This window comes from Nipponia nippon, unplaced genomic scaffold (genome assembly GCF_047370975.1).
Source record: "Nipponia nippon isolate SJK-2023a ecotype South Korea unplaced genomic scaffold, ASM4737097v1 scaffold_5, whole genome shotgun sequence".
NCBI lineage: Eukaryota > Metazoa > Chordata > Aves > Pelecaniformes > Threskiornithidae > Nipponia > Nipponia nippon.
In genome coordinates this window covers 37126375-37141437 of record NW_028262369.1, presented here as the reverse complement: position 1 = coordinate 37141437, position 15063 = coordinate 37126375, and the positions used below count along the sequence as shown (strand labels likewise).

The 15063-nt window shown below is 39.9% G+C and overlaps 1 protein-coding gene across 3 annotated transcripts in view; it reads left to right on the top strand.

Moving 5' to 3' along the window:
- Positions 1-15063, top strand: part of COL24A1 (collagen type XXIV alpha 1 chain) — a 153298-nt gene that overhangs the window by 77919 nt on the left and 60316 nt on the right. For all 3 annotated transcript variants that reach the window (XM_087733198.1, XM_087733199.1, XM_087733197.1), the window contains 2 exons: positions 5195-5248; positions 6327-6371. In XM_087733198.1, coding sequence (XP_087589324.1) covers positions 5195-5248; positions 6327-6371 — 99 coding nt within the window. The remainder of the gene's footprint in view (positions 1-5194; positions 5249-6326; positions 6372-15063) is intronic.

Sequence of the window (15063 nt, the reverse complement as noted above, 5' to 3'; positions counted from 1 at the left end):
GGAAGAACCCACCATGAGACTTGGCTCACAGGGAGAAATGTAAAGGACTGATGCTTTAAGAAATCATTTTCAAACTGATCTGGTAGACAGTTGCTGAAAACATTAAAGCTGGAATATCACAATGCTGTTTATGCTGACATGTTTTAAAAGACAAAAGTTTAAAACTAACAACCAATTTTGTTAGTTATAAAAATGTACTAGTGTCTAAGTGTATTTTAGTGGACTTGAAGCTTCATTTTTAGAAAAATTCTAAGCTAAAAATGAATACTAGCCTGAACTATGGACTACGGGAGTGTCGCTAAGATTATTGAAAGCAATATGATCTTCTGCCTGTACTTGATTTGCTTATGTGGGGTAATCACTGCCTTGGTCTTCATTTTAGATGACTTCCCATTTCTTACATGAACTTGGGAAAGGCTTTCCCATTGTTTCCCGGTTCTAGAGTGGACATATTCCTATGTCACTTTTCCTGTTCATTAGCTAGTCAAAGCTGGGAATTTGCTTTTTGTTAGAAATAATATGAAAATGCTTATTTGCCACATGGATTAGGTGTTAAAAAACAAAAACAAACACCACCCCACCCCCCAAACCTTTCTTTTTCAGCTGAGGAAAACATGCAAAAAATTGAACAGAATTTCAAAACACTTTGTGACTCAGTTCAATATTCGGTTTAATCTGCCTGAGCTTCTGCCAAGAGCCTCATGGAAATTTTTATTTTGGCTGCATCATACTTTGAGTCCCCTCCTTGGGCAGGGCTTCATGGCTGGACAGCATCTCCCATGTTGTGCTGTGGCCATTGGAAAAGAAGATGCTGCAGCGGGTGACTCATGGGCAATGAGACAGCTACCTTCACATTCTCCGCATCACCGGGCATGCACAGGCCACCATCAGCTGGTGTCAAAGTGACCCAAGAGGAAAAATTTCTGTGTAACCTAGCAAACTGAAATATTTTTATCTATTTTGGGTCAGTTTGACCTAAATTATTTTGGTTTTGATTTCTCTCAATGGGAAATGTGCACACCATTGCCATGTCTTATGGCTCCCTGGTTTCTCTCTCTCTCACAACAAGCTGTTGAGAGAAGAATGTGTGGATCTGGGGTGGGCCCCAGGGTTGCTGCCTCCAGACATTTTTTAGTAGCTTGCTGGCTAACATCCCCTGCTGAAATGAGAGGCAGGGGAAATGGGAATTTTGCTTGATAGGGAGCCCTGCCTGTTTTTCCCCCTCATCCTGGGGCCCATCTGCTCTTGCCTGGATTCTATGGCTTCTGTTGGCTCCAGTTGTTTCACAGCTCCAGGCCAACTTGTTCGCACTGCTGCTCTGAACTCCCATCTCTGCTTGTCCTTACTTCTTCACTCCCACTTCTAACATAGACTGTGTGATTACACTGGGGAGAGAGAGAGTCCCAATCATGAAGTTGTTAAATCTGATACAATTTAGCAGGACTGAGTCAGTAAGCTGCTGAACACATCTGTCTTTTTAAATCATGCTCACTTGGTTGCAATTTCACATTCATTTGATTTACATAGGCTTTGTTTCCATTTTCCATTAAATGAGTTTAAAAAAGTGAATGCTTACATCTGAAAGTAAATGCTATCAGAATTGTGTTGTCACTGTACTAATTAAATAGCCATGGGGGCAGGGGAGGTGTCTGAGGGGGACCTGAAGAAGTGGTCTAGCCATGCATGTCCCCGAGGCACCATCAGCTGTCAGCCGTGCCTTTAGCTGATGGATGTGTCTCTATCTTGTTTTTTGCAACCTCCAGGGGTGGGGTTTCTTCATTTTACTTGCCAACCTTCTTCAGTCCTTTGCCTGTTTTACAGATGATTTTTCTAATGTCTAGTCTTTCTATCTGAAAGTCTTGCCTGTGTCTTCCTCGCTACAACCTTGCTTCCTGTCCTACAGACCTTATTTGTAGGCATGGTTAATAGGTTAGTCCTCTTTTCAGCCACTGTTATCCTGACTTTCTTAGGGTTTGTCTAAACTAGGTAAAGTATCCTTGTAGGTGATATACGGTAAACCTTTGATTATTCTTATGAAACTCTTCTAGTTTTCTCTTGGACAGTAACAGAGCAGGTTTCTAGTGCTTCTGGAATTCCTCATCTCTTCTACTGTGTCGTTTTCAGGTAAAAGTGTTCAACCTCCAGTTCAGGTTTAGGCATGCACCAAGCAGGCAGCCATAAATTTTCGCCTCATTTTTCTCCTCCCCACCACCCCATCCCCTGCCTCTGCCCCTCTTTCTGACATTTGCTTCAAAACACGTGCTTGAGACCAAAAACCCCTGGGTCCCACCTGAACAGTGCTGCCAGCAAAATAGATCATCTTCTACTGGAACGGAAGGTGAATATGAACCTGCACTCCAGTTCCCAGGTCCTAGCTTGAAAAAGAATTCCCATATGTCTAAAACAACTGGAGCCAAAACTGAGGATGCTTCCCCACTTACTCAGGATATATCTCAGGTTCCACAGAGCTCAGCCTATTTGAATTTAGGAAGAGGTTTTTGAGCTGAATCTGATCACAGAATATGATTTTTCATTCATTGCTTTCCAAAACTTCCCACCCATTCTGTTCCAAAGTCAAATACTTACATTCTCTTAAATTAATCCTTCTAAATAAAAAAATGCTGATTTTTTTTTAGTATTTCTTTATTTGTCCTGTGAAAATACAGTAGATGCCACATTAAAGAAGTGACTGTGTTTATTCAGTCTCCTCCCAATTAAGTCTCTTTCTCAAAGGCTATCCAAATATTAACATGTAACTGTCAGTGTAGCTCAGCTCAGTCAGTGCAAGCATTGGTGCATTTTATTGTTTTTGTATCTTCATCGTTGGAGCAGAAAATGCCTTTAAGGGTGGGGAGATTGTTTTAAACCAGAATGTAAAAAGGAATTGTTGTGAGTTGATTCCTTTCTGAGATACATGTGTAAAACAAAAGCTGGTATTTATATAGTCATAAGGTGAGCAGTTCCTCCTGAAGACGGAGGAAAGTGCTTTCAAAGCTGCCCCACTCCCCTAGCGCAATATTTTCTGAAGGTGGCATATGTCTTCCTGTGGGCTGAAGGCGTGTGAGGAGCTTGTGGAGGCATGGGAATAGAGTGATAGTGAGAGATATTTTTATTAATACACGCCTGTATCAACCCACTGTGAGGTGAAAGGAAGCACAGGTGGTTGCTGCTTCCTGAAAGGGCAGGGCAGAACTTTCAGCTAATATTTTAGGAAACAGACATTTCCCTTGGGATTTCCCTGCCCTGGAAGAGTAATTTTCTCAGGGGTTTGCAAGTAGAAAAGCAGGTGTCCTTAGTTTAACCTTCTGTCAGTGGCTTTTCCTTGATATGTAATTAACAGTTGTATTGCGTTTCTGTTTAAAGCAAAATCTGTATGTTTCAAATTGCTTTACCAGTTAAATCCACTTGTTCCACTTTCCGATCAAATTGCATCTGTTGTGAGTCCTTTGCAGCTAGTACATAGCTGGGGTACTACAGCCAAGAAACCTTTACAAGTTGTAACTCGCATTCAGTTTTGATAGGACTAAAATTATCAAGGTAGTTAATAGTGGCCACTAGTTTTCTTTCAATGAATTTTGTTTAAAACATTTTTAGGTTACAGTCTTGCTCTCTAGAAAGACCTTAAGGTTCTTTGCAGCAAAGTAGTTAAGTAGCATGTAGTAACCTGCAGAAGCCCATCACTTGTTCTTTGCTAAGCCTTGTGGAAAGACATGACTTGCTTTATCTGGGTCTCTCAGAACTTCTCTTCACTATCTTTTCTCCCCGCACTCCTGGCTGTGCCATATTTTAATCCATTGGCAAAAACAACAGTCTGTTCCTAAAACAGTGATATTTGTTGCAACTTGTGGGGCGAAATGAAATTGCGCAGGCAGGCAGAGAGAGAACGAGAGAGGTAAAAGGGATTAATATGAGAAGTTATGGAACCTACTAAGACAATATAATTTTAAGCCATATAGAGAATTTCTCAGATGCCTGGAAACTAACACACACGTCCTCTGAAAGAGGCACAGAACAGCCAGAGCAAAAGAGCCAAATGGAAAAGTCCCATCTTTTTTGAAGAAACCTGTTTGTTATCTGTTGCTTTAGTTGCTCTTGTCTCAAGACAAGACAGCCGATGTGGAAAGGAAAGCTCTCATTACAGAGTCCTGTGATTGCAATTATTCAGTCCGCTGGAACAACAACTAATAATTTCCTTTTAGCAGAAATCTGCATCTTTTTGTTACTGAATCATTAAAATGTTGAATTAATCTTCTTTCTCCAATAAGGCTTCAGCGATCTCATTAGCAACTTGCTCAAGAGCCAGATCCAGTCCATTGGACCTTTACTTTTGGACTAGGGTCTTTGCTCAGAGCAGATGGGGAAAGTTCGTCTAGGCAGGGCTATGCTGTTCAGATAACCAAATGGTTAGGCCAGGTTTTATGTTGCAGAGGAAGTAAAGTATACCTGGAGAGAAAACGACCTCCTAAAAGTGAGACATAATTAAGTTATAAACATCTAATAGAAAATTCAGGAAAAAAGCATTCTCGGTTTTATGCCTTTGTGGGTCTGTGTGAGTGACAACAGAGGGAAGGATGTATTTTATAAAATGCTTTAAAGATCTTGTCACTTCATGGCCTCCTGGTCTGATTGATGTTGCTGTATTTCTTCCAGGTAACAATATGTTAACAACTGAGTATCATAGCAACAAGATCTATCAGCAGCAAAATGCTAGTGGAGAGAGATAAGGCTTAAAATAATCAATTCAATGAACAAAGAGGAGAGGATATTTGAGCTGATTTTGTCTGGTTGAGGAAGGACAGTTATGACACCAGTCCCTGCAGTCTAAACATCAAATTCTGTTAGTATGAGTCCCTGTTCTGCTGGAATTAGCCAGGCGAGAACATGACCTTTGTCTCCTGACTATGTTTTTTAAAGTGAAATTGAAATGTGTTTGATTCTTGGATTGTGACTGTTTTTTCTCAGTGTTAACCACTGTAAGAGTTAATACAGATTCTGCTTACTGTGGTAGTATTTGCTGTAATAATCAACAGTGTATTTTCAGATGTGGAATTATAAATACACTAGCTTCAAATGTTGGTATTAAATATTACTAAACTGTACATTTTTGAGTGCACGTATTTTGATAAATACAGAAATTGAGATGAAATTATCTTTTAAAAATATTTACAATATTTTATTCTAATCATTATTTTAGGGAAAGCCAGGACAGAAAGGTTATATAGGTGATCCTGGACCAGAAGGTTTAAAGGTAAGTGATGGTTTTAGGTATGAAATAAAATGTGTTTGGACTATCAACTGTTTACAATTATATACTGCTATATACAGTGACATGCCAGTGAAAGGATATGAGTACACATGCTTCCATAGAATATAAATGTGTATCGTATTGGTGATTCTGCTTACTTGCAAGATCTCATTTTGGAAAAGAAGGAAATTATGCAGGTCTAGGAGACAGGGATGTGTGAGCAGAGACAGCACCTGCTGAAATGAGATCTAGCTGCCTGGTGATGCGAGGCTGGCTTGGCCTGGGGGCAACAAGGGACCAAGGGCAGTTCCTGCACTGGCAGGATTTTGGGGGTGTGAGGGGGGATGAGATGAAGTGCTGCAGTTTGAAAGAGGAGCTTGTGGCAGCAGAATTTCTCAGTGCTGAGTTGCAATCTGAGTAAACGGTACCCAAATCACTGTTCTGCAGGGCACTGAGATTATAGTCGTAGCCAGACAATTAATAGTGCATATACACCCAGCTTCCACTTGTAAAATACATAGCGAAGTGTTCCAGAGTTATGTAACATGACTTGCAGCATTGTTAAGGAGAACAGAGTTAATTAATCTAATACTTAATGCCAGTTCCAAGCTTTTGGGGGGTGGAGATGTTTGTTAAAATGGTATTCAAATGTCAATTTTTCTAATATTTCATTACAAAATTAAAGCTATCAATAGTGTGCACAGGTAACGTTTACTTTTGAAGCAGTTGTGAAATAATGAAGGTAATTTTCTGAAAGAAAAATGTAAATAAAAACTAAATCATTCATTTATAGTATTTGCTGGCTTAATGTATTTAGTGAACCCTTAATACATAGTTTTCATTTTTGTGGGCAAGTCCTAAATACATTAGGACAGTGCTTACAGGTTTTTACAAAATCAAAATTAGCCACTGACAAAATTAAATTCTTGCTGGTTGCTTAATTTTAGCTTTTAAAGTTTTAATTGGCGGATGTAATTTAGAAAATAAAGAGGTTCCTAGGAAAATAGAGGACTTTAATATACACATATGAAAGAAATTACTTTTCTAATGAACTACATTGTCTGTTTTCTACATTTAACAGGGAGAACAAGGAGATCAAGGAAACCTTGGAAAAACTGGTGAAGCAGTAAGCTTGAATTCTCTTTCTGGTTTTATTTTTAATTCTATGTTTATTTGAGAGTGAATGAGTACTTTGTTGCAGTAACTTTCTGATGAAGTTTGCCTTTCTTTGAAGCTGTAGTATGTTGGCTATACTTTTGTGGTCTTTCAGAATCATACTATTTAAAGAAATTGCCCATTTTAAGTATTTTCCAGAGTTAATTCTGCTTTTTTCCTAATAGGTTGAGTGAACATTACAGGTAGTTGTAGGGATCTTCCAAAGCACGTTCGAGTAAATGAATGAGTGATCCTTTTCCAGTGAAATCATTTGAGAGGCTACATTTAGCCTGGAGATGTATTTTGCAGAATTGTCCTGTCTGCCCTCCATAAAATCACAGAGCTCAAGGTGACCTTGAGGTGACACGTAGTGTATCCTCTACTGCCTAGGCAGGATCTCAGTTATCTTTATATCACTCCTGACAAACATTTGGGTAAGCAGTTATTAAAAAGCTCCAAGAACGAAGTCTCAACGATTTGCAGGCAGCCCAGGGCTTCTCTGTCTTTACTTTTAAAAAGTTCTTTCAATTGTATAACCTGACTCCCTTCTGCTGGAAGCAGCATTTTACAAATGATGGTTGTTATTGTGTGCCTCCTTCATTCTTTCTTTTCAGGCTAAACAGTCCCAATTCACTTAGCCTTTCATGTTTTCTAGATAATTTAAGTCACATTCTTACTCTGCTGTAGACTGTTTCCAATTCATCTAAACATCTATGACTCCAGCTTACTGCCCAAACTGTTCAGATTGCTGAGAGAAAGGAAAAATTGCTTCTTACAAGCCATATTCTTGCATACACATCCCCATTTTTGTAATAGCTTGTTGTTACTTGGTTTGTGATCCACAGTCTCCAATCCTTCTTTTTTAAAGTCATTATCTTTCCTAGTTCTTCCATTGTAGGTGCTTTTTAGATTATAATTATCACTTAAACATACTGCCTTGCAAGTTTCTCTGCTTAATTTCATCCCCTGCCCTTTTGTATTTTTGACATCTGTCTGGGAATTATGAGCAGATGTGAACTTGTTGACCCAGGTTAGAGTTACCCAGATGTTGTGTAGAACATGACTAAATTGATTTTGTTTCTTGAGTTAATGTATGCTGAGGAGAGATACCATACACTGGTTTGGGCTTAGTGCTGTACTACTGACATGAACTCTGTTCAACTTAGGCAGCAGTCAGGGTGAGGTCCCCATTGTCTGCAAAATGCCAAGCAGACATACCCCAGACAGTTCATCAAATGGTTGGTTACTGCTGAAATTTTCAGAACTCCTTGTAACTCAAGTCCAGCTCCTGTGTGCACTCTGAAGACTCTGTGCTCCAGGGAAGGGAACGAAGAAGCTGGACTCTCAGTCAGTTAAAAGCATGTGCTTAGACAGGAACTGATAATGCCATATAATGCCATAAGGTCCACTTAAAAGTCAGCCAGTGTATCTCTAAATGCAGCGACTATACTAGCAGCAGCTTAATCCGTAGCTTTGTTCAGCAGTTTATACACAGCAAAACCTTCATTTTGTTAGGTTATAATCAGAGCTGTAAAGCAATAGTTTCCTTTCCTTATGATACCATTTGGAAAATCTGGAGATTTTTATATGGCTGAATGATTAGGGCGAACGTGGATGAGTACTGGGGAATGATGATGTCACGGTAGAGGAGAATGGGTGGGACATCATAACACTATGTTGCTTTTATGGAGAGATGCAGAAATTACCCCTTACGGAGACACAGTAATATACTCTCCTGTCCATACAGCCAGCATTTCTCTGACAACATTACACTTGCTTTTTTTTTTTTCCCAACAGTGTGCAAAATGAAGCTTTTATGACATATAAATTCTGGTTTTCAGCCTGTAACATGTTAGGGAAAATTGATAGCATTTACTCTGTTCTGCAGTGCCAGATGCACCAAAATCCTCAACAAAAGACAAAGCTAAGCTCAATCTGAAGTCACTCCATTAATAATAGTACATAAAACAGTCACTGAAGCTAGTTACTTAACCTTAAGTTTCTGGATTTGTCAGGGGCTTTGTTTTGCTCCTCAGTGAGCTTGAATTCAGTGCACACATTTTTCACAACTCAGATATTTTGTATAAACATAATATCATTCACCACTAAATGAGCTCCATTCTAATACAAATGTGATATTCACTAACTCAAATATATAATCAATGATTAAATGTTGCAATGATGATTAGTAATCATACCAATTACCTAACTGTAGTCAGGCACAAGCTGCAAGAATAAAATAACAAAAATAACAAAGATATTCTTTGTGCCAAAAAAGGGGATGTTGTAGCCCTGTTACAATGTTATAAAGAAAGATAATTATGGCCCATCATTAATTACCACTTCCCATACTTCCTGTTTGGAGAATTTGCATATGATACAGGATGACATGAGATACGTGAGAACTGAAGTGGTTTATAAGCTATTGATAAATACTCTTTATTTTTAATTGTGGATTGTAGAATGTCTTCTGCTTTATTTACATGCATTTTAATCAAATGAGTTTCATAGTCCCTTGATCCTATTATATTACCTTTGTATTATCTGGCAACAGAGGACTAACACCCACTATATTGTCTTTAGGGGGATAATATATATTATCTTGTGGTTAAGGCCAATGGTAAAACACCAAGAGCAGGAGACAGCCTTTCAAACACACTCAGCAGAACTCACAGGAAGACCTTTCAAAATCCCTTCCCTTCACTTTATTCACCACTGTAATCTGTAATGGTTAAGCTTTTCCTAAGTAAATTGAAAAGTACTAGCAGGAAGAGGATGGTTTTTCTCATATGCAGGAAATTGTTTCCCAGATGTGAGTCCTGATGCAAAATATTCACTTCTGTACACTTTGGATGCATTTTTTACTTCCAGCTCCTCACAGCTTCTGTTTGTAACAAGGAATTTTTCTTTTCCTTGGTGTGCAGAGAGATTCCAAACTTCTTCATTCACAGATAAATCTACTCCCTGCTATTCAATATTGGCTCTGACGGCATACATGATGACTCCAGGACATCTCTGGAATCAAACATGCTACACAGAAAAAAAAAAAAAAAGTTTGGAAAACAAAAGACAAAGTACAAGAGCAAAGTACAAATGCTACTAGCTGCTGTGATAGATTTTGAGATGGGGAGCCCAAAAGACAGTATGGAGTAAGGCATCTGTCCTTATTGATGCCTTGTGAAGTTTGTGTTACCAGATGCTTGGTGACAACAAATACAAAGAGGATTTGTACAAATAGCACTAAAAACGTGCAATTACTGTAAAATTTATTTAATAGTAAAGGCAAAGGGAAAAAGAAGTTACTAAAAAGTTGATAGGAAGTCCAGTGTCTAATAAAATTCTGTGTGTATGGTTTCTTCCTTCCACGCCACCCCCTGTTTTGACTTATCTATTGTTTGTTGTTTATTCATGATCTTTATTGACTGAGTTGTTCAAATTACAAATGATGATGTATACTTTTAAGCCCACAGTTGAAATATATGATACTGTTTTTTTTAGCAATGGGGAATCCATCACAGTATTCCAGTTCTCCAAAAGAAAACTAGTGCCTTTCTTGAATAAGCTGTCAAAAGAAGCAATTTTGCAATAATAAATCCTGTAAATGTTGATTTCATAGCAAATGATGACATGAAGCACATGTGCATGTCTGGTATTAATACCAAAGGGTTGCACCAATATTTTTCTTCTGTTTCTTTCCGTTTTCTTACTTTTTCTGGTATCACCCATCTTCTGTCTTTTGGCTAATACATCTGTCACTGCTGCCTGAGGTGCCAAAATAGTTACTGCTTTTCTGTAGCAGCTTTTCCAGGTCAAGTACTGCTTAATATCTGCTTAGAAAAATACAGGTGGCAACAGTGCACAAGCAGGGAAGTTTCAACAGCAGGAGATTGGGCCATAATGCTTGGTTATTCAGTCTGGTAAGATGGGATATGTGCTGAGATACAGCTTTGTCAATAGGCTAGAAGCCATATTGTCCAACATTTCTGAGGTCACATGAAGCTGCTGACTCTTAGAGCACATTTCTGCCAAAGTATTTCTGGATGCTTGTCCAGTGTGGAAACTGAGTAGACTAAATTTATAAAATGTTCACTGCGCTCATAAGCTTAAAATGACACACATTGTAATACTAGATCAGGAATGTGCCTAAGATCAAACTTCAGACACTATTGCTTAACCGAGTCCTACAATAGAAACCGTTTCTCTGGCTACCACGTACACCCTGATTAAAGGGGAAGGTGGGCAGGTTCAGGTGGTGCTGCTTGGCTAAGCAGAGCCCCAAGCTGTGATAGGACCCAGCAGCTGTCCTTTGCTGCAAGATATTCAGTTAACTGCAGGACCATCAGGTCCAATTGAAGAGGGATTGGTTAAGATGGTCAGAAGTAAGGGACAGCAGGCAGAGCAAATTTACACTGCTGATGAGACAAAATCTTTTGGAAGTCATGCCAAAGGAAACAACCACTGCAGCTACTGAGAAAATTGCCCTTACAACTGGGGGGTGGAAAATCTCACTTTGCTGACATGTGCAACTGGATTTTGTATGCTTAGATCAGATGCTATCCAGTGATGGATAGCAAATATTTGAAACCAGCTTCAAGCATCTCATACAAATGACCTGTCTGTGTTAAAGTGTCAGGCATAATTTAAGAAAATGATTCATTGCTCAACTTCCATGGCACAAAATTGAACTAATCTGAACTTAAAGCAGTTGCTTGTCAGAATTGTGTTACTGTTTGGTAATGCTAGTGTTTACCCAGACTGGGCCACACTGAATAACTAAGTACAAGTTAATTCAAATTTCTCCTTGCCAGCTTTGTTACAGAAATTCAGCCCTTGGCCCATACACTTTTGAATTAGAAATCACTGACATTTATACACATATTGAGATACAGTACAAGGGTAGAACTGTCAGCTGCAGCATGTACAACTGGTGTCAAAAGGACCAACTAAAGTAAGCAGAGTTCATGAACACAAATCCTGGAAAAATAATCTTCAAAGACCCAGAAAAGTTACATGTCAGCAAGTTTGCCCAGTTGCAAATAGTTTTTGAAACAGCAGAAGAGAAACCAAGCTGAAATGAGAAGTGCTTCCCCCCACCAAAAAAAAAAAAAAAAAAAAGCTGAAAAGAATAGAAAGTTACAGTCCAGCAAAGAAAAAAACCCTGATATTCAGGCTGTTAATGGCAGAAAATGGTCAGCCTGTGATAGTCTGTGGGAAGACAAGAAAACGCTGCAGTCAGGCCATGTGCCTAGGAGTTGAGTTGCTTTTGAGAAGAATTCCCATAAAGCAATTACCACATCTCCTGCAGAGGTAAAATTCAGCTGGATTAGGCACCAGGGATGCTTAATTAATGGAGAATGGAAACTGCAATTCCTTTTGCTTGAAGAAAAGACTAAATGAGTTTTAAGTGATGTGTTCAGGATGCTCAATAGAAGGAGTTCTTTGAACTATCATGAAAAGTCTGGGCTTCGGGGATATGGAAACGAGAATTGTAAGCCATAGGCCAAAAGAAAAGTCAATTGAGGAAAACCATTTTTTTAAAAAACTGGTGAATGCGTGGGGCATTGCCAAGCACTTCAGAAGAAGGAACTAGTTCAGCTGCTTTCAGAAACCTATTGGATACAGATTAATATAAGTTCTATGAAGATCTTACGGTGAATGGTAATAATGATACTTCTGTGTCTATGTTGTGCTTCCTGTTTTTGCCCTAGATGAACTGATATACTATCATTGCTGCTAGGTCTTTCTCTCCAGAAGAGTAGGGAAACAGGTTACAATATCTGGAGGTTAGCTTTTTCAAAACATTCATTTTTCTTGAAGGACTTTTTGCTCATAGTGCTCTTCATCAGCTAGTTTCAGCTGCCATGCTACCCCGCAGGATACCCACAGCCCCACATCCTTTATGGTTTTGCAAGTTAGGACCTTAAATCAGTCAACACTCCCTGTATCATTGAGAACAGTGAAAGAGAAGGATAATCTGTTCTATGTGAGATTTGTTAACCAAGAAAAATAAGCCACTAGTTAGATGCATGAACATAAATAACTTCTATCCCAATTCAGTTTAGCTAAGATATGACTCTCTGGAGTAATATCTACCTTCAGAAGAATATTTTTTTCCCTTGCACAGATTACAAAAAGCTACCAGTGTGAACTTGACAATCAAAACCAAGAACTTCTATAAATGTCATTATTCTGATTGTCACTTGAAAAGTGAAAATACTTCCGATTTGGATGGAGTTTGTGTCACCCCATTCACTTCATGTCATCTCCAAGCTGCTTATGGCAAGCAGACTGTAAAATGCAGTATCCTTCCCAGCAAGTGAACTGTGTCCTGACTGCCAGTATAGTACTGCAGATCTAGTAGAACATCAGAAAAGCATACAAATCCTCTGCTCTTTCCTTGACCAAGACAGGAATTTAGCCTTTCCAGGGAGTCAGATGCTACCTGTGTGGTAGTTACTTTGCAACTGTGTTGTTTTCCCACCACCCAATCTATAGCTTTATATCCGTACTTATTTGCGTGCCTAAGTGATTTTTGAATACTAAAATACGAGAAGAATGTTTCAGGCTGTTTTAGCAATAATCAAGGATAAGTTGTTCCAGCATGCATTAAACTTATTCAATAATGGTGTTAAGTATCAGCACACATTCAGTCTTTTCCCTGTTTGTTTGTTTTACTGTCTGTCTTCAGTTAAATTCATCAATTTAACTGATGAATTCTCCTGGAGAAACAGGCTGCTCATGGCTTGGATGGGCATACTCTTCACTGGGTAAAAAACTGGCTGGATGGCCGGGCCCAAAGAGTGGTGCGGAATGGAGTTAAATCCAGTTGGTGGCCAGTCACCAGTGGTGTTCCCTAGGGCTCAGTACTGGGGCCAGTTCTGTTTAATATCTTTATCAACAATCTGGATGAGGGGATCAAGTGCACCCTCAGTAAGGTTGCAGATGACACCAAGTTGGGTGGGAGTGTTGATCTGCTGGAGGGTAGGAAGGCTCTGCAGAGGGATCTGGGCAGGCTGGATCAATGGTCTGAGGCCAACTGTGTGAGGTTCAACAAGGCTCAGTGCCAGGTCCTGCACTTGGGTCACAACCACCCCATGCAACGCTACAGCCTGGGGGGGAGGAGGGGCTGGAGAGCTGCCCAGCGGAAAAGGACCTGGGGGTGTTGGTTGATAGCCAGCTGAATATGAGGCAGCAGTGTGCCCAGGTGGCCAAGAAGGCCAGTAGCATCCTGGCTTGTATCAGGAATAGTGTGGCCAGCAGGACCAGGGAGGTGATCGTGCCCCTGTACTCAGCACTGGTGAGGCCGCACCTTGAGTGCTGTGTTCAGTTTTGGGCCCCTCACTACAAGAAGGACATCGAGGTGCTGGAATGCGTCCAGAGAAGGGCAACGAAGTTGGTGAAGGGTCTAGAGCACAAGTCTTGTGAGGAGCAGCTGAGGGAAGTGGGGTTGTGTAGCCTGGAGAAGAGGAGGCTGAGGGGAGACCTTATTGCTCTCTCCAACTACCTGAAAGGAGGCTGTAGCCAGGTGGGGGTCGGTCTCTTCTCCCTAGTAACAAGCTGCACCAGGGGAAGTTTAGGTTGGATATTAGGAAAAATTTCTTCACTGAAAGGGCTGTCAGGCCCTGGAACAGGCTGCCCAGGGAAGTGGTTGAGTCCCCATCCCTGGAGGTACTTAAAAGACATGTAGCTGCGGTGCTTGAGGACATGGTTTAGTGGTGGACTTGTCAGTGACAGGTTAACGGTTGGACTTGATGATCATAAAGGTCTTTTCCAACCTAAATGATTCTATGATTCTATTTCATGCACTCCACTGGTTTGGGAAGAAAAATACAGAGGAATAGTATCTGCACATGGCATCTGCAGTTTGGCTTCCAAGGTTTTGACAGTGGGCACAACCTGCTGCCACTCTGTGAGCTAGCTTCCTTTAAATCCAAGTGTTTCTCTACATAATGTTACCAAACAGAATTACCCTAGTTTACACTGGTGTTACTGAAAGCAAAATTTAACCCATTTATTTCTTTCCTAAAACTGCTGTAGATTAAGCAATGGTGCCAGTACATTTTCCTTTCAAATATTCATGAGTCCTCAAAAGTTGCAGTTTTGAGTCCTTTAAAAAAATCAAGTGAAACATTAGCTGCGAGGTACAAATATGGTGCATCTCTGCTTTCACTCACCTCCTCCACTGGCAGTAACAAAGCATAGATTTTCACTTGGATTATAGCCTTTGGTTGACTACTAAGTAACTTTCTCAACAGACAGAAAATGCCAATGATCTCAGTGTCAAATGGCCAGATCTCAGCATCAAAAAGAAGAAAATAGTATTTGCCTTTCAAATATCATGCTTCCCAACATAATCTTGGGTAAAGCAGCTACAGATCTTATGGTCACTTCATAACATTTTTAGTACTGTCGTTATGAGGTAGGAAATAGTTTCTAAAGCTTAGAGGTGGAACCACCAGCTTTAATAATAAAAAAGGACCACACAACTAAAAGCCAGGATTGCTTTGTGGCATACATACAGCAGTTTGCACAGCTGTCAGCCAAGAGCTCCTCAGATGCCAAGGTCTGACATGGGGCCATTTTCTGGTCTACTCTTGCATTTTGATAATTCAAACTAAAGTGCCATTAGAGGGCAAATGTAGTATTAGTCACTAAGGTATTCA